Source organism: Carya illinoinensis, chromosome 11 (genome assembly GCF_018687715.1).
Source record: "Carya illinoinensis cultivar Pawnee chromosome 11, C.illinoinensisPawnee_v1, whole genome shotgun sequence".
Taxonomy (NCBI): Eukaryota; Viridiplantae; Streptophyta; class Magnoliopsida; order Fagales; family Juglandaceae; genus Carya; species Carya illinoinensis.
Window position 1 is genome coordinate 6,637,686 of NC_056762.1, and position 20,261 is coordinate 6,657,946.

The window sequence follows — 20,261 nt, forward strand, 5'->3', positions numbered from 1 at the left end:
CTATGAAAAGACTACATAAAAGGAAAAGATTTCTATACAAGGATATACAGCTAGTGGAAACTTAAACGCACATGATTTACTCCTATGATCATGCACTACTTGACAAGAGAGGGTTGCTGAGAATATGGCTCAGTATTGTTGTGATCGTGTGCTGATATCTCTGATTGATGCACAGCTGGGATTTTATTGATTGCATTCCTTACATTCGCTCTCAAACTTGGCTATGGTAGAAAGCAAAGGCCAAGTTTGGTACGCAGCTGCTTAAACTGAGTCTTGAGTAAGAGTTTTGTGAACAAGTTAGCAAGCTGAGCAAGTGAGGTGACAAATTTTGTTTCTAAGGATCCAAGTGTCACTCTTTCCCTTACATAGTGATAATCAAGTTCTATGTACTTTGTTCAAGCATGTAGAACTAGACCGACAATCATAAATAAGGCACTCATGTTGTCACAATGGAGAATAGGTGTTTTGAAGAGAGGCACCCCAAGGTCTCGAAGTAGTGTTGAAATCCAAGTTAATTCTGCTGTCGTGGAAGCCATGGCCCTATATTCAGCCTCTGCACTAGACCTTGCAACTGTTGGTTGCTTTTTAGCACTCCAAGAGATGCAATTGCTACCAAGAAAAGTGCAATAGCCTGAGGTGGATCTCCTTGTGGTGGGGCAACCAGCCCAATCAACATTTGAGAAACCATATAGATCAAGGCTGCTGTCTAAGGTGATGCGTAGGCCAAGTTCAACTGTGCCTTGCAAGTACCTAAGGATTCTTTTGACAAGCTGGAAATTAGCCACAGTAGGAGCTTGTAGGAACTGACAGACATAGTTCACACTAAAGTATTGCAGTCCACCAACAAGACTTCTATAGAATGTGAGATTAGGAAATAATTGGTCTGAAGCTAAAATATGTTGGCCTGTTGTTGGCATAGGTGTTGCTAAAGGCTTACATTCATGCATGTTGGCTCGAGTGAGCAAGTCCATGATGTACCTATGCTGATTTAGGAAGAGATCAATACCAATCTTGTGAATTTCGATCGCCAAGAAATGATGTAGAAAACTGAGATCTTTGATAGAGAATTGAGTGCTCAGTTGAGATATTAGCCACTGAATTCTTTGTGGATTATCTCCTGTGACCACCATGTCATCCACATAGAGGAGAAGGATAAGAACTCCATGGTTTGAGTGACAAATAAAAAGACTTGGGTCTGCTGAGCTTGAGAAGAAACCAAGCTGCAAAAGAAAGTCACTCAACCTGTCAAACCAAGCTCTAGGAGCTTGTTTGAGACCATACAAGGCACGGTTGAGCTTGCACACATGCTGTGGATACTTTGGATCTTCAAAGCCAGGTGGCTGTTTTTTTTTTTTTTTTTTTTTTTGAAGAAAATCCACCATTTCATTAAACCAAGGAAGATGGAGATACACGATTACAGGGAGGTCCAAAGACCACAACAACCGAACTCTCTCCTAGCTTAAGGGAATCCTTGGCTAGATTGTGAGCCATTTGATTGCCACACCTCCTAACAAAGGCCATAGACCATTGGCATAGACTGGATAGCACCAAACTAGTGTCATACATGACCATTCCCACCCTATCCCATCTCTCAACCTGTTGATTAATGCCATTCACTATCTGCAAAGCGTCCCCTTCCAAGATGACAGGGCTGAACTCCAAGTCCTTAGCCAGAGAAGCTGCCTGAAAAGCTCCTAAAGCTTCAACCAATAGAGGGTCAGGAATGTAGGAGACAAGAAGCTGCTTTGTGACTAAAACCCTGCCTTCATGGTCTCGGGCCACCAGACCAATGCCAACTCTAGCTTGGGGCACATCCACAGCAGCATCCCAGTTAATTTTAATTGAACCTGAAGAAGGAGGAGACCACCCAGTTTGAGTACTAGACGCTTGAGGTGTATTTTTCCTACTTCCTTGGGCCTCCTTATAAGTTGCAAGAGATAGTGATACTTGATTCACCACCAGATTCGGATGCATGAAGGAACCCTCAAAAATCAGTTTATTTCTTCTAGTCCATATGTTCCTGGTAATGACTGAAAACAGTTCCATCAAAGGTTGTGTACCTTGCTTGCTGAGGCACTCGAACAGTTCCTTAAAACTGTCTACCCTTAAAGAGCTTTTTTGGAAAAACATATGGCTTTGACTCCAAACATCCATGGCAGAGGTGCAGTTCCAGAGAGCATGAGTGGTGGTTTCCTCTTCCGAGCAACAGATAGGACATATAGGGGAGTCCACAATCTTTTTCCTGAAGAGGTTGAGTTTTGTAGGGAGAGCTTCTAAGCATGCACGCCACAAGAAAGATTTGGTAGCATTAGGGACCTGCAGATACCACAAACCAATCCAGTCTCTCTGCCTCAGCAACCCTCTAGAAGACTGTCCCTTGAGCTGTGCAAAAAGCTCCTTCTGAAGGTGATAGGCACTCTTAACAGTGAAAGAGCCATCTTTGGATCCCAACCAGATTAGTTTATCCATAGCACCAGATGAGCTTAACGGAATTCTCTGGATCACTGCTGCTAACTCAGAGCCAAAAACTTCTGTTATCAAGCCTCTATCCCACTGCCTAGTTGCTTGGTTTATGAGTCTAGCCACTTTATCATCCTCCAGTAGAATATGTACAGGTGATTGGATTCTATAGCTTGTAGGTTGTGGCAGCCACCTATCTTTCCATATTTTGGTGTTTTGACCATCACCAATGTGCCATATGGAGCCTTTTTCTATCAGTCCCTTAGCAGCACAGAGACTTCTCCATATAAATGAAGGCCTATGACCCACCTTGGCTTGAATGAAATCAACACTTGGGAAATATTTCAATTTTAGGACCTGTACAGCAAGGGAATTGGGCTGTTGGATAATTCTCCACCCTTGCTTAGCCAAAAGAGCTAAATTAAAACTCTCAAGGTCTCTAAAGCCCAAGCCACCTGCAGATTTCGATCTTCCCATCTGACCCCAAGATACCCAGTGCACCCTTTTTTCATTTTGTAGATGGCCCCACCAGTAATGGTGCATAACTTTGTTTATTTCATTCAAAATGGATTTAGGTAGTTTGAAGACTCCCATGCAATAAGTGGGAAGGGCTTGAATCACAGCCTTAAGAAGTATTTCCTTCCCTGCCTGAGAGAGAAACTTGTTTTTCCAGTTACTGGTTCTTCCTCTGATCCTATCAATGATATCCTTAAATGCAGCATGCTTAGATCTACCAATGAGAGCTGGTAATCCAAGATACTTATCATAGCTTGAGGAGGCCCTAGTTCCAGCAAGATTCAAAATGTATTCTCTTGCAGCTGGCTTTGTGTTGGGACTGAAGAAGATAGAGGTTTTGGTCTTGTTAAGTTTCTGACCCGAGGCTTCTTCATAAAGGTTCAGCAAAACATGGATAGATGACCACTCTCCTGCATTGGCTCTACAGAAAATCAAGCTATCATCAGCAAAAAATAGGTGATTAATGCTAAGCTTCCCCCTGGAAATAGGAAATCCATGAATCAACTTGATACTTTCAACATGATTCATTAAGCTACTAAGCACCTCAGCCACCAGGATAAAAAGATAGGGGGAGAGGGGATCTCCCTGTCTGATTCCTCTAGTTGGAATAAACTTGCAATGAGAACTACCATTAATAAGGAGACAATAGGATACCGTAGTTACACACTGCATGACCAAGTTAATCCATCTGTTGCTGAAGCCCATCTTACCCATGACCCTTCTCAAGAAAGCCCACTCCACTCTATCATAGGCTTTGCTCATGTCAAGCTTTATAGCCATATATCCTTGCTTCCCTTTGCCTTTGGTTGACATTGCATGAAGAGTTTTGAAAGCCACTATAACATTGTCCATGATCATCCTGCCAGGAATAAAAGCACTTTGGGTAGGTGCAATAATATTAGGAAGAATCAGTTTAAGCCTATTCGAGAGAACTTTGGACACCACCTTGTAAATGACATTGCAAAGTGAGATGGGCCTAAAATCCAGAACAGTTTGGGGATTTCTGATTTTTGGGATTAGAACTATGAAAGTATCATTAATAGCTGCAATATTACCATCCCCATTTAATATTTCCAAGACAGCATCAGTGAGGTCAACTCCTACAATATCCCAGTGTGATTGGTAGAACAAAGCAGGGTATCCATCTGGTCCTGAAGACCCCATGGGATTCATATGGAACAGAGCAAACTTTACCTCTTTAGCTGAAAACTGTTTGGTTAGGTTGGCATTCATCTCCCTATCTATTCGAGGATGGACCTGGTTCAAACATGCCTCAATTCCCCTTGGATTTGATGATGTAAAGAGTTCTTGGTAGTACTGAGAAAACAAACCAGAAATCTCTCATGTCTATTGTAAAGCTTTCATCAGTCCTCATAAGCTTATGAATCCCATTGTTCTTCCTCCTCTGATTGGCACATTTATGGAAGAATTTAGAATTTCTGTCACCATCTCTCAACCATAGTTGTTTTGCTCTCTGTTGCCACCTCAGGTTCTCTTCCTCAAGAGATTTATCAATTTCCTTCTGTAGCACCTTTATGGCTGCTGAGTTAGAGCCCTTATTTGAGTCTTGCATCTTCAAAAGTAGCTTTAGTTGTCCTTGTATGTCCCTCTGTTTTTTCCCAAGGCTCGAGCTCCAAAGCTTTAAAGACTCCCTGCATCTATTTAGTTTCCTCATGATTAAATTCATTTTTTGGCCCTAAGTTGTATCCTGGTAAGACCAAGTAGATTGAACAATGTTGTTGCATGCTTCATGTACATTCCAGCTTGCTTCAAATCTGAAAATCTTCTTTCTTCTTGTCTCAAAACTTGAAGGCCTCATACCTCTCTTTGTAGCAATAACCAGTAATGGGCTATGGTCAGAAGTTTGGGCAGCAAGAACATTGATGTTGCATTCACAGAACAGGTCAGACCACATCAAATTACCCATAGCACGATCCAGTCTTTCTTTAGTAAACTGATCACCCTCTCTATTGTTGCACCAGGTGAATTTTGATCCTTCAAAACCAAGGTCACTCAGGCCACACCAGTCCATAGACATTCTGAATGCTTCCATCTGTGGATATGGTCTGCTGGCTGATCCCATCTTTTCATGGTGATGCAATATCTCGTTGAAATCTCCCAAACAAAGCCATGATTTGTCCTCCCTTGGTTTGATCAACCTCAACAGGCTCCAGCTTTCCCCTCTCCTTGATGTTTCAGGGAAGCCATAAAAACCAGTAACCAAAATCTGTTGGGGGCTCCCCTCTTCAGTGAGGACCATTGAGATATGATTATGTGAGAAGTTTTCTAAAGAGAAGTCCACACTGCTATTCCATAAAAAAGCTAAGCCCCCACTGAGGCCTCTACTTCCCACCACAAAACTACTGTCAAAATGAAGATTGTTCCTCACTTCCTCAACCCTCTTCCTACCACATTTGGTTTCCATTAAGAATATGAAGTCGGGGTACTTAGACCTCACTAAGAGGTTTAATTCTCGAACTGTACGGGGGTTCCCAAGCCCCCTACAGTTCCAGCTGAGGCCAATCATTGCTTAAGGTGGGGCTGCTCCACAGCCTCCACCAGGATAGTATTGTCACTAAATGCTGATAATTCATGGGAGTCTTTATGTTTTTTCACTTTATTATCCGTGTCTAACTGGGAGACCATTTCCCTTTTCTTATTGCCCCTTCTTTTAGGAGTTGTGACCAAAGAGAAAGAATGATTTACCTCTCTAGCCTTTCTTTTCCAGGTGGCCCCTCTTTGCCGAGTCACTGCTCCATTGATGCTTGGCTTAAATACTTCTTCATTAGTTAATCCTTGTATCAGATCCCTATTAGATTCAGGTGAGGCTGTATTAATTACAGGAGAGGCCAGCTCCTTGGCAGTTGGAAGTTGACTGTTAGAGGTAACAGCCTCCACCATAGGTGCGATCAAAGACTCAAAAGAAAGGTCCTTGCCAGGCATTGACAAACCAGTTGCTTCCTTAAATTTATTTCCAATTGAATTAGTGTCTTCCTCCTCACCTACTGTATGTTTCAGATTGGTTTCACCTTCTTGCCCTTTTGAGGAATCAGTGTGCTGCCAATGCTGTTGATTTGGACCACCAGACTTGCCTCCATACTGCCTGCCATCAAAAATCTTAGAGTTCATAGGCTGAGCCCGAATCCAAGGGCCAAATTGCAGGATCTTAGGATCAACGCCAGATATAGGTCCCCTCTGTTGAGTACATCTTTTCCCTTTGTGAGCCAATATGCCACAGTGAAAACAAAATGACTGTAATCTTTCATATTTTATGGCGATCCAGTGTTTTAAGTTATTCAGTTCCATCCATTTACCACGTAGAAGGGGTTTGTGTAAGTCCACTGCAACCCGTATTCTCATACATTTCCCCCATGCCACCCCATCTGAGTCTGCATCGACTCTAATGACATGGCCAACTGAGGAGCCCAACTGTCTACCCACTTCCTCTGTCATTGCTCCCCAAGGAAGGCCGTGAAGTTGAATCCAGAAGGGTTCAAAACGGAACTGGATGTCATTTAAAAGAACATCTTCATCAAATTCTAGGAAGGATACAAGGTTTCTATCAAAAAACAATGGCCGGCCCCCTAAAACTTTTTCTTTATCACCAAGAAACTGAAATTCGATTAAGAATTTAAAGTCCCCTAATTCTTTGAACTTCACCCATCCCTCCAGTCTCCAGATATTCGACATGGTGACTCTGAAAGCCTCACTATTTATTCCTTTTTCGGACAACACTCCCCCAACAATGCAATGTTTGCTACGTGTTGCTTCCTCTGATGATCTTGCAGAACGGAACTTGAAGACTTCACTTTCAGCCGAAGACAGGTTCAGTCTCTCCCACCTTTTGGCGAGATCCTCCTCCTCCATATTACAGGTTCAAAGAGTATGAAAAGAGAGTGATAATGGACAATACTCCCAAAAGGGAAGACCAAACCACCTTGCACGAGCAAGGGGACTGAAAACCTTACTTTACCTCAAACTCGCGGGAGAGAGAGACAGAGAAGGACGTCCTCGATTCAACTAGTTTCAATCAGCCAGGTGGCTGTTGCATGTAAACTGATTGAGCTGAAATATTGCATATTTTAGCTATTTAAAACCAATGTATTTTAAATTCATCATGACATTATTATTGGTTTTAAATGGAAAAATTGTTAAAGTGAATAAATCAAAGTTGTGATTTTAATTGATTAAAAGCATGAATTCTACCAACTATTGATTACTGTGCATTCTAGTCCATAATTTTTCTTGCTTTCTATTATCATTTGTGTTTGTACCATTGTTCTCCTTGTGCTTCCTAAACAATAGTTGGGATGTAGAGAAGCTAGTGTAGTTGGTGGGGACTGATGTAGCGGAGGCAATTGTTTCTAATCTTCGGGGTCGAAAGCAAGGTGATGACCGTCTTATATGGCTAGTTACGTCGGATGGGTCTTTCCCTACCAAGAGTGTTTGGTCTTTTGTTCGAGTTACTGCTCCTAAATCTCAATGGTCTCATTGGATTTGGCATGGTATTTTGCCAAAGAAATTTTCCATACTCATGTGGAAGGCATTGAATAATAACCTTTCTGTGGATGATCAGATTAGAAGAATTGGTGTCCCTCTAGTTTCCAAGTGCAAATGCTGCCATGAGGGTGCTTTTGAGGATCTCAACCATGTTCTCTATGGAGGTAATATAGTAGTGGCCATATAGAAGTTTAGCTCACATTTGCTAGGCATTCCTTATGTCGCTAGTCGATCATGGAAGGCTACGGTTGAGGCTTGGTTTCGTTGAGCTTCAAAGTTATCTAAGCAAAGAGAGATTATGCTGAGGAAAATCAAAAACAAACACCATGCAGCAACCACTCACTCGAAACTGCACTCACACAATGCACATGCAGCAGAACAAACACGTGTTCACTCGGACAGCAGCAAAGCAAAACACTCACTCGGACATGCTTTGACAGCCAATCACACATGTAGCAATAAACATGACAGCAGCCACTCACACGGTGCAACCATGCAGCACATGGACATCACTCAAACAAACCATGCACATGCAGATAGCAAGCAGCAGGAGAAGAAATGGACGATGCACATGCAGAACAGAAAGCATCATTCGGACACCAGCTCACACAAGCAGCTTTCGGACAGCACACATGCAGACATGCAACATCATTTGGACAGCACTCAAACAAACCATGCACATGCAGACAGCAACTCATTCGGACCACATGGACAGCAACCTGAACGTGCAGCAACCTGGACAGAAAGCATACAGCACATTGCAAACTTACACATGCAGCTCACATGCAATAAACGTGACAACAGCCACTCACACATGCAATACACAGCAGACCAGCCTTCGGACAGCAAACATGCAGACCATTCAACACATGGACAGCAAACATGCAAACCATTCACACATGCAGTACACATACAACAGCACATGGATTGAGCTAGAGCTGAACGTGCAGCAGCAACAAATTGATTCCTTCTTTTTCGAGTAGCTGGACATGCAGCAGGAGGACAGCAACCAATCATTCGGACCAGTTCACACATGCAGACTAGCAAAGCATTCGGATTCACACATGTAGGAACACAGCACGTTGTAGAAAAAAAGAGCAGCCACTCACACCAGCTCACACACGCTGTACAGTAGTAGAAAGACACCCATTCACACATGCAGAAAAGTGCAACACACATGCAGTAAACATGCAGACTAGTAAACGTGCAGCAGGAGAGTTTTTTTTTTTTCTTTCTCATATGGACGGGAAGCAGCAGCAGCAGGGAATGAGTATTCAGTTAGCTGGAGCAGCTGGACGTGCAGCTATTTATTAACTGGTAGCAGCAGCAACAGGAGGAAGTTTTAGTTTTTAAATTATTTTCTTTTCATTTAGAAGACTAGCAGCAGCAGCAGTTTTTTTTTACTTACTTCTTTCCGTTTAGAAGCTAGAGAGAGCTATTGTTGTTTTTTTTGGTTTTTCATTCGGCTACAGTTGAGCAACTAAGTTCTTGAAGTTGTACTTGTTTTCCCGTTTGAGTTTTCTTTCCATATATAGCTGTAGGGCAACCTTGAGTTTATTTTCCTTCTCTTCCGTTTAAGTAGCAGAATTTTCATTTCATTTTTTTTTACTTTTCTTTCTTAAAATAGATTGGGCAGTTTTTGTTTTTGCCTACAATGCTTTGTTGTTTTAAGAATTTTTATTAAGTATTAAGAATTGTTTTAGAATTTTATCTCATTAATTGTAATACCTTAATTTCTTTCAAGTGTGCTAGTTGGTTTCATGCAACAAGAGAATTGTTTTAGAAGTTTTTAATGAAGTATGCTAGTTTGTTTCATGAAATAAAGGAATTGTTTTAGAAGTTTTTAATTAAGTGTACTAGTTTAATTTATTGCAAGAAGGGTTTGGTAGAGAGCTTTTGTTTTTGTTTTAGTTGGGTAATTTAATTGTTGTTTACTTATTTCATGTTATTTATTTTTATTGTTTCATTAAGCTTTCATTTTAATAGTGATTACAATTGTTATGGTTTAATTTGAGAATTTGAGATTTAAATACAATGATAAACCCTAGAATATTGGTTTTATGCATTTTCAATTTTCAATGCATGTTTTGTCAATTACTTTCTAATCTAGTTTAATTCTTAATTTAGTTTTATTAATCTCTGAATTTAATCTGTTAGTCATTTACATTCCAATCCGACAATCAAAAATCTAAAAATATGAATCTAGTCCATAACTAGTAACCTCTTTCATCCATTGTACATATCATCCTCTTGTTTTCTCTTTGTGAAGTTTTTCACATTTTTCAACAAGTTTAATTTTAAGTAACTTTCCCTGAGGAGACGATCTAGAAATTTATTCCTAATTATTACACCACATCCTCCTGCACTTGGGATAGCATTAGTGCTACTCATTTTTGAGTGAGTCAAGTTTTTGGCGCCGTTGCCGGGGAAAGTAGTTTAACTTAAATTTAAACTTGTTATTTTATTTTATTTTTCTCTACCATATTGTCTCTGGTTACTCATCTCATCTGCATCAACCACTCATTTCTACCATATTAAATTGATGTTTCATGTCATGGGTGAGAGACAGTTCAAATAGGTTGCTTAGAGTCACACCGAGTGTTGAAAGTAGTATACACAGCTTGGAGATAGATAGCTCGTCTGTCTTTGCTTCAAGTGAGCCAGGTGACTAAATTGAAATCGAATCAGAAAACATGGCTGCACCTGCACCACGCACTCTTAAGGACTATTTGCAACCCACTCGTACCACTACACTTCATGCATTGTTTTACCAGAAAATGCACCTAATTTCTCTATCAAGCATGGCATGATGTCAGTGATACCTCAATTCCACGGGATGGATTCTGAGAGTCCTTACCAACACTTGACAGATTTTGAGTTGGCTTGTGCTACTTTTATCACTAAGGCTGTTACTGATGAATTCATTAGACTTCGTTTATTTCCTTTCTCTTTAAAGGATAAAGCGAAGATTTGGTTTAACTCTTTGAGACCTAATTCCATTTCTAGTTGGTCTGACATGCAGCATGAATTCTTACAGAAATTTTTTCCTTTTCAGAGAACTCAGTTTTTGCAGGAGTAGATCAGCCAGTTCAATCAGAGACCTGATGAGACCTTTCAGGTCAGTTGGAAAAAATTTAAGGATTTGGTGAACATTTGTCCACATCATGGTTTTGAATCCTAGAGGCTGGTGAGCTATTTTTACACTGGTCTCACTCCGGAATGCAAGCAATTTGTTCAGACAATGTGCAATGGGGAGTTCTTTAGCAAGGAACCTGATGAAGCATTATCATTTTTCGACTACCTTGCTGAGAGCGCACAACAATGGAATACTCGTACTGATCGAGTTCCATTAACAGCACAGCCACTGAGGGCTATTTCTGGAGGGGGCAGATATGAACTTAAAGGAGACACTGATGTTCAAGCCCGAATAACTACATTGACTAGAAGAATGGAGGTCATGGAAATGGAAAAAGTAAAGGCTGCGAAAGTAGCAGAGGCATGTTCTATATGTGCTGATTCAAACCATAAGACCCAAGACTGCCCGATTATGCCAGTATTTCATGAAGGTGGGTCTGAGCCAATACAATCAGCTAACTGGGTTAATAGAGCACAAAATCAGCCTTTCTCCAACACATATAATCTGGGGTGGAGGAATCACCCAAATTTCTCATGGAGGAATGATCAGCCTGGTCGATCCCCACCACCTCAGCAGCAGCCATTTAATCAGGGTGCTCTTCAGCACCAGTATCCGCCATATCAGAATCCTCAGAGCTATCCTTATGTAGCTTCTCCTGGATTTCAGCCTCATGTAGCTGCACAAAGTTCTCAGCCTTCATCATCTGCAAAGAAGACTCTAGATGATAGTATGGCACAGATGGCCAATACACTTCAGTAATTCATGCAGATTCAGGCCACCACAAATAATCAGAACACTCAGGCCATAAATGAGTTGCGTGGCACTATTAATAAGATGAGCACAACCTTGAGCACCCTAGAGAAAGGGAAATTTCCAGCACAACCTCAGCCTAATCCTCAAGTATACAGACAACAACAACATCAAGTGCATAATGTCTCAGGAGACGTTATTAAGACAGCAAAAGCTGTTCTTACCTTGAGAAGTGGGAAGGAAGTTCCCCGACCTGAGATGACCATAGACACAGAGTTAGTTGCTCCAATGCCTAAAGATGCAGCAGAGACGGATGAAGTTGAAAAAGAACCAGAGGTAGTGAGACCAGAACTGAAAAAGCCTGTGAGCGCAGATGTTGAGACTAGTAAGGGATACCAACCTGTGGTTCCCTATCCTCAGAGATTGGCAGCTGGACAAAAGAACAAGTATCACACGGAGATTCAAGAGATTTTCAAGCAAGTGAAGATCAATATTCCACTCTTGGATACCATACAACAAGTGCCTTCATATGCAAAGTTTTTGAAGGACTTGTGCACGGTGAAGAGGAAGCTGAATGTAAAGAAGAAAGCTTTCCTAACGGAGCAAGTTAGTGCATTGATATTGAGCGAGACTCCTCAGAAGTTTGGAGATCCCGGCTCTCCCAACATTTCCATTATGATTGGTGAATCACGCATTGGGAGAGCTTTACTTGACTTGGGGAGTAGTGTGAACTTGCTACCGTTCTCAGTATATGAGCAGTTGGGATTGGGTGAGCTTAAAAAGACCTCCATCATGCTACAGTTGGCTGATAGATCAGTTAAGGTACCGAGGGGTATTGTAGAGGACGTGTTGGTCCAGGTGGACAAATTCTACTACCCAGTGGATTTTGTGGTTCTTGACATGCAACAGCCGGTCTCCACTATTTACCAAGCTTCTGTCATCTTAGGAAGACCATTTCTAGCTACATCAAATGCATTGATCAATTGCAGAAGTGGAGTTTTGAAGCTTACCTTTGGGAACATGGCACTGGAGTTGAACGTTTTCAACGCTTGCAAGATGCCAGCACATTTTGATGACACAAGCGATTTGAATGCTGTGGAGAGTTTGACACCAACAGATTTTATTTGCTCAACTTCTCCCTTCTCTGATGATGACTATATTTTTCAGACACCTGAATTTTTACTTAATGAGAAAATTGATCATATCAATGAAGATGACTTTGATTTTTTTGATTGTTTTGCAGATTCTTCATTACCACTTGAAGTACAGTTTGTGGGAGCAAGATGGAAACCCCAATTTGAAGCTCTACCACCACCAGACATGCTTAAATCTTCAAAGGAAGAAGTTCCCCAGTTGGAGCTGAAACCGCTTCCTCAAGATTTAAAGTATGTGTTCCTTGGTCCTGAAGAAGGCACTTTTCCGGTGGTGATTTCATCAAAGCTAAATCAGAAGGATGAAGCCCAGTTGATTGAAGTATTAAGGAAGCATCGAGGCGCAATTGGTTGGACAATAGCTGACATCAAAGGCATTGATGCCGCTGTATGTACCCACAGAATCCATCTTGAAGACGATGCTAGACCAGTTCGTGATGCTCAACGTAGGCTCAATCCTACCATGAAGGAAGTTGTGAAAGAGGAGGTGCTTAAGCTACTCGCAGTGGGTATCATTTATCCCATCTCAAACAGTAAGTGGGTAAGTCCAACTCAAGTGGTACCAAAGAAATCTGGTTTGACTGTCATAAAAAATGATAAAAATGAGTTGATTCCAACTAGAATGGTTACTGGCTGGAGAATGTGCATTGACTATAGAAAACTTAACTCAGCCAGTAGGAAGGATCATTTTCCTTTACCATTCTTGGATCAAATTTTGGAAAAAGTAGCTGGTAATGCATATTATTGTTTCTTGGATGGCTATTCTGGTTATTATCAAATTGTTGTAGCACCTGAGGATCAGGAGAAAACCACTTTCACCTGTCCTTTTAGCACTTTTGCTTTTACTAGAATGCCTTTTGGTCTGTGTAATGCTCCAGCTACTTTTCAGAGATGCATGATGAGTATTTTCTCTGATATGATTGATGACATTTGTGAAATATTCATGGATGATTTCTCTGTTTTTGGAAAATCCTTTGAGAGTTGTTTGCATAATTTGGCACGTATTCTCTAGAGATGTGGGGAAAAAAATCTTTTACTTAATTGGGAGAAATGCCAATTTATGGTTACTCAGGGCATTGTATTGGGGCATATTGTTTCTTCTGAGGGTATAAAAGTTGACAAGGCAAAGATTGAATTAATATCTAAACTTCCTATCCCTAGGACAGTTAGGGATATTCGTTCTTTTCTTGGTCATGTTGGCTTTTATAGGCGGTTTATTCAAGGGTTTAGTTCTATTGCAAAACCTTTGTGCACTCTTCTACAAAATGATATTGAATTTGTTTGGACTGATGAGTGCCAAAAAGCCTTTGATACCTTGAAAAAGTCGCTTACCACTGCCCCTATTGTGCAACCCCCGCAGTGGGACCTTCCCTTTGAGATTATGACAGATGCTAGTGACTATGCCTTAGGAGCTGTTTTGGGGCAGCGAGTGGATAACAGACCTTTTGTGATTTATTATGCCAGTAGAACTTTGAATGATGCCCAGAAAAATTATACCACTACTGAAAAAGAATTGCTTGCAGTGGTTTTTGCACTTGATAAATTCCGGGCTTATATTCTTGGTTCTCCTGTTACTATTTTCACTGACCACTCTGCTCTTAAGTATTTGTTGGCTAAGAAAGATGAAAAACCACGCTTGATTCGCTGGATTCTATTACTTCAAGAGTTCAACATCAACATTAAGGACAGGAAAGGAGTTGAAAACGTGGTAGCTAACCACCTCTCTAGATTGTCATCATCTCCTTCTTCACATGTCAGCCTTTCTCTTGATGATAGTTTCCCGGATGAGCAGCTGTTTGTGGTTGATAGAGCTCCCTGGTATGCTGACATAGTCAATTATCTGGTGACTGAGCGAATGCCTTCTGAATGGTCAACCCAAGATAAGCGTCGGTTTTTATCTGAGGTAAAACATTTCTACTTTGATGACCCTTATCTTTTCAAATATTGTTCGGACCAATTGATTCAAAGATGCATTCCTGATGATGAGTTTTCTTCAGTATTGAGATTTTGTCATATTGGTGCATGTGGTGGTCATTTTTCAGCAAATAAAACAATGGCAAAAATTTTGCAAAGCGGTTTTTATTGGCCTTCCATGTTTAAGGACACTTACAATTTTTGTAAAGCATGTGAGTCTTGTCAAAAGTTGGGAGCCATTAGCAAAAGAAACATGATGCCCCTTTCCCCCATTCTTACTTTAGAAATCTTTGATTGTTGGGGAATAGACTTCACGGGACCTTTTCCGGTTTCCTTTGGAAACACATATATTTTATTGGCTGTGGACTATGTTTCAAAGTGGGTTGAGGCCATCGCTTGCAAAACCAATGACCATCATGTTGTACTAAAGTTTTTACAATCTTTGTTTGCTCGATTTGGCATGCCCAAGGTTATCATTAGTGACGGGGGTTCTCATTTTTGCAATAAACCATTTTCTACACTTATGAAAAAATATGGTATCACACACAGAGTTTCTACCCCTTATCACCCTCAAACAAATGGGCAAGCTGAATTGGCAAATAGAGAGATAAAAATCATTTTGGAGAAAACAGTAAATCCTAATAGGAAAGATTGGTCGATTAAGCTTATTGATGCTTTGTGGGCTTATAGGACAGCTTTTAAAACAAATCTAGGGATGTCTCCATATCGATTAGTTTATGGTAAAACTTGTCATTTACCTGTTGACATTCAGCATCGAGCTCTTTGGGCCATACAACATGTTAACATATCACTTGATGAAGCTTCAGGGTTGAGAAAATTGCAGATCAATGAATTGGATGAAGCTCGTCGGAATGCTTATAACAACGCGCAACTGGCAAAGGAACGCATGAAAATTCTGCATGATCAGAAAATTCATCCAAAGCATTTCACACTTGGCCAGGAAGTTCTTCTTTACAACTCTCGCTTGCATATTTTTCCTGGAAAGTTGAAATCCCGATGGAGTGGGCCGTACATTGTAAAGACCGTTCATCCTCATGGCGCGGTAGACATTATCAATCCGAAAAATGGTAATAGCTTCACTGTCAACGAACAACGTCTAAAGTCATTTCTGAAGGTCTTTGATCCACATGAAGAGATCTTGCTTGTGCAAGACCCCAGGGGAGTGCTTTAAGTTGTTTTTCCTTCTTTACAGTTTTCTTTACTTGCTTTGTTTTTATTTGTTCTTTTGCTTTGATTTTATATTTCATGTTGATTGTTTGTTTTGCTTGCTTAGTTCTGTGCACTTTGTTTTCTTTCGTTCAATTCATTGAGGACTATGTATCTCACTAGTTGGGGGGTAGCATGTGTGCACATATAATAAAAAATAAATAAAAAATAAATTTGAAATTTAAGATTTGTGAAATTTGAGCATCTTGGTGGAGTAGTTGAGCGGGATCATTTGTGAAAAATTTATTTTCAAGCTTAAACATAGAGCATGATTTTTGATGCATCATGTTTTGTTGATATGTGGCTTGAAACACCGGGATGTTATGCTTATTAAGATGAAACTTGATAAAATTTTTGTAGAACGAAAGGCAAATTTTGAAGGACATTTTGCACATGCTTACGCTTGTAGTGTTCCTTATTTACCATTCATTGATTTAACACTGGAGAAGTAAACTGCAGGACTACCGAGCCATGCCAAAAAAAAAAAATGAAAAGATTAGAATGAAAAGAAAAAAAAAAAAGAGAGAGAGAGAGAGAGAAAAGGAATAAAGGCAACTTAGTGAACTTTCCTAAGTAAAAAGGGCTAGAAACAGTTACCCAAGACTTTGGGGGTTAAGTGTCCAACCTTTAAAAAACAGAGCTGGCGTGAAAACTGCTAGTCCCTTGGGCTTTGAGGTAGTTAGAATCAGCAACGATTAATCTTAAGGTTGAAAAATCCTATGACAAATCATGGCTAGTAATAAGGAACGCACAGCCAGTTTAGCTCCACACACACATTTGAGTTATGAGGAATTTGCCTCAATTCTACGTGAAAGATTGTTGAGATAGTCTTGATGGGTATAGCCCCTGGTGGTTTAGTGGTAACATGTCACTTTTGTGAGAATTCAGAATTATGTTTGATTGCTTTTGTTTGAATTTCGAGTTTTATGCAATGTTCATCTCAATTAATTTTCACTATTTTGCTCAAGGATTAGCAAAATGCTAGTTGGGGGGTGTGATTGAGCTGAAATATTGAATATTTTAGCTATTTAAAACCAATGTATTTTAAATTCATCATGACATTATTATTGGTTTTAAATGGAAAAATGGTTAAAGTGAATAAATCAAAGTTGTAATTTTAATTGATTAAAAGCATGAATTTCTGCTTGAATTCTACCAACTATTGATTACTGTGCATTCTAGTCCATAATTTTTCTTGCTTTCTATTATTATTTGCGTCTGTACCATTGTTCTCCTTGTGCTTCCTAAACAATAGTTGGGATGTAGAGAAGCTAGTGTAGTTGGTGGGGACTGATGTAGCGGAGGCAATTGTTTCTAATCTTGGGGGTTGAAAGCAAGGTGATGACCATCTTATATGGCTAGTTACGTCGGATGGGTCTTTCCCTACCAAGAGTGTTTGGTCTTTTGTTCGAGTTACTGCTCCTAAATCTCAATGGTCTCATTGGATTTGGCATGGTATTTTGCCAAAGAAATTTTCCATACTCATGTGGAAGGCATTGAATAATAACCTTTCTGTGGATGATCAGATTAGAAGAATTGGTGTCCCTCTAGTTTCTAAGTGCAAATGCTGCCATGAAGGTGCTTTTAAGGATCTCAACCATGTTCTCTATGGAGGTAATATAGCAGTGGCCATATGGAAGTTTAGCTCACATTTGCTAGGCATTCCTTATGTCGCCAGTCGATCATGGAAGGCTACGGTTGAGGCTTGGTTTCGTTGAGCTTCAAAGTTATCTCAGCAAAGAGAGATTATGCTAAGGAAAATCAAGAACAAACACCATGCAGCAACCACTCACTCGGAACTGCACTCACACAATGCACATGCAGCAGAACAAACACGTGTTCACTCGGACAGCAGCAAAGCAAAACACTCACTCGGACATGCTTTGACAGCCAATCAACCATGCAGCACATGGACAGCAAAAGAAATGGACATGCTTTGACAGCCAATCACACATGCAGCAATAAACGTGACAGCAGCCACTCACACGATGCAACCATGCAGCACATGGACAGCACTCAAACAAACCATGCACATGCAGACAGCAAGCAGCAGGAGAAGAAATGGACGATGCACATGCAGAACAGAAAGCATCATTTGGACACCAGCTCACACAAGAAGCTTTCGAATAGCACACATGCAGACATGCAACATCATTCGGACAGCACTCAAACAAACCATGCACATGCAGACAGCAACTCATTCGGACCACATGGACAGCAACCTGAACGTGCAGCAACCTGGACAGAAAGCATACAGCACATTGCAAACTTACACATGCAGCTCACATGCAATAAACGTGACAGCAGCCACTCACACATGCAATACACAGCAGACCAGCCTTCGGACAGCAAACATGCAGACCATTCAACACATGGACAGCAAACATGCAGACCATTCACACATGCAGTACACATACAACAGCACATGGATTGAGCTGGAGCTGAACGTGCAGCAGCAACAAATTGATTCCTTCTTTTTCGAGTAGCTGGACGTGCAGCAGGAGGACAGCAACCAATCATTCGGACCAGTTCACACATGCAGACCAGCAAAGCATTCGGATTCACACATGTAGGAACACAGCACGTTGCAGAAAAAAAGAGCAGCCACTCGCACCAGCTCACACACGCTGTACAGCAGAAAGACACCCATTCACACATGCAGAAAAGTGCAACACACATGCAGTAAACATGCAGACCAGTAAACGTGCAGCAGGAGAGTTTTTTTTTTCTTTCTCATATGGACGGGAAGCAGCAGCAGCAGGGAATGAGTATTCGGTTAGCTGGAGCAGCTGGACGTGCAGCTATTTATTAACTGGTAGCAGCAGCAGCAAGAGGAAGTTTTAGTTTTTAAATTATTTTCTTTTCATTTAGAAGACTAGCGGCAGCAGCAGTTTTTTTTTACTTACTTCTTTCCGTTTAGAAGCTAGAGAGAGCTATTGTTTTTTTTTTGGTTTTTCATTCGGCTACAGTTGAGCAACTAAGTTCTTGAAGTTGCACTTGTTTTCCCGTTTGAGTTTTCTTTCCATATATAGCCGTAGGGCAACCTTGAGTTTATTTTCCTTCTCTTCCGTTTAAGTAGCAGAATTTTCATTTCATTTTCTTTGACTTTTCTTTCTTAAAATAGATTGGGCAGTTTTTGTTTTTGCCTACAATGCTTTGTTGTTTTAAGAATTTTTATTAAGTATTAAGAATTGTTTTAGAATTTTATCTCATTAATTGTAATACCTTAATTTCTTTCAAGTGTGCTAGTTGGTTTCATGCAACAAGAGAATTGTTTTAGAAGTTTTTAATGAAGTATGCTAGTTTGTTTCATGAAATAAAGGAATTGTTTTAGAAGTTTTTAATTAAGTGTACTAGTTTAATTTATTGCAAGAAGGGTTTGGTAGAGAGCTTTTGTTTTTGTTTTAGTTGGGTAATTTAATTGTTGTTTACTTATTTCATGTTATTTATTTTTATTGTTTCATTAAGCTTTCATTTTAATAGTGATTACAATTGTTATGGTTTAATTTGAGCATTTGTGATTTAGATACAATGATAAACCCTAGAATATTGGTTTTATGCATTTTCAATTTTCAATGCATGTTTTGTCAATTACTTTCTAATCTAGTTTAATTCTTAATTTAATTTTATTAATCTCTGAATTTAATCTGTTAGTCATTTACATTCCAATCCGACAATCAAAAATCTAAAAATATGAATCTAGTCCATGACTAGTAACCTCTTTCATCCATTGTACATATCATCCTCTTGTTTTCTCTTTGTGAAGATTTTCACATTTTTCAACAAGTTTAATTTTAAGTAACTTTTCCTGAGGAGATGATCTAGGAATTTATTCCTAATTATTACACGACATCCTCCTGCACTTGGGATAGCATTAGTGCTACTCATTTTTAAGTGAGTCATAAACAAGTGTGTTAAGAAAACCATGTAAAAAGGCATTTTTAACATCTAGTCTTGCTTTAAGTCTCTCAAGAGTACTGTCAACCTTGAGCTTAGCTTTATATACCCACTTACAGCCTATTATATCCATACCATCAGGTTTTGGAACCAAGCTCCAAGTATTGTTTTTGGCAAGAGCATCGAGTTCCTCCTCCATTGCAGCAGACTAACCAGGATGTTTCAATGTAGATTTGATAGACTTTGGTTTAGTAGGTATAGGAACAAGGTGATGAAGGTTTGCATAACGAGGTTTAGGCTTGTGGATGCCACATCTAAACCTAGTTTGCATAGGGTGTGGAGTTGGAGTAGGCTGGGTAGTAGGCTGAACAAAGTCATTGGAGGATGGATGAGGCAAGTAAGCTGTTTGTGGGGAGGTAGTGGGAGTAACATGAGAGGGTGAAGAATTATTTCTAGGTTGATTTAAGGATAAAGAAGGGGTAGCATAAGAAGAGGGCAGGAGATGCATTGCAGAATCCTGAGAGTGCTTTGCAGACTTCTCCCATTCTGTGAAAGTGGAAATCTCCCCCTCAATTGTAGGTGATTCATAGAGCATGGTGGGTTTAGAGTAAGGTAAAACTGACTCATCAAAAACCACATGTCTTGAGGTATAAATTCGGCCAGTGGGTGGATAGAGGCATCTATAGCCTTTGTGTTTGTTGCTATAGCCA

The 20,261-nt window shown here is 40.2% G+C and overlaps 2 protein-coding genes across 2 annotated transcripts; both read right to left on the bottom strand.

Annotated features, from left to right (window-relative positions):
- Window positions 1-395: 395 nt before the first annotated feature.
- On the bottom strand, window positions 396-4,651 carry LOC122282158. The gene is made up of 3 exons (XM_043094112.1): window positions 4,308-4,651; window positions 1,411-4,258; window positions 396-1,220 (listed from the first exon to the last, which is right to left on the bottom strand). Exons 1-3 carry the CDS (start codon window positions 4,649-4,651, stop codon window positions 396-398), a joined length of 4,017 nt encoding a protein of 1,338 aa, XP_042950046.1.
- A 21-nt stretch (window positions 4,652-4,672) lies between these two features.
- On the bottom strand, window positions 4,673-5,503 carry LOC122282159. The gene has a single exon (XM_043094114.1). The coding sequence runs from the start codon at window positions 5,501-5,503 to the stop codon at window positions 4,673-4,675; it is 831 nt and encodes a 276-aa protein (XP_042950048.1).
- Window positions 5,504-20,261: the final 14,758 nt, after the last annotated feature.

What these genes read in the sequence shown, in the direction of transcription:
- LOC122282158 (XM_043094112.1), bottom strand. Translation starts at nt 4,651, where the DNA reads ATGAGGAAACTAAATAGATGCAGGGAGTCTTTAAAGCTTTGGAGCTCG. An exon ending in ATAGACATGAGAGATTTCTG is followed by an intron (nt 4,259 to 4,307) that starts GTTTGTTTTCTC and finishes ATCAAATCCAAG; the next exon opens with GGGAATTGAGGCATGTTTGA. An exon ending in TTGGACCTCCCTGTAATCGT is followed by an intron (nt 1,221 to 1,410) that starts GTATCTCCATCT and finishes TTTCTTTTGCAG; the next exon opens with CTTGGTTTCTTCTCAAGCTC.
- LOC122282159 (XM_043094114.1), bottom strand. Translation starts at nt 5,503, where the DNA reads ATGATTGGCCTCAGCTGGAACTGTAGGGGGCTTGGGAACCCCCGTACA.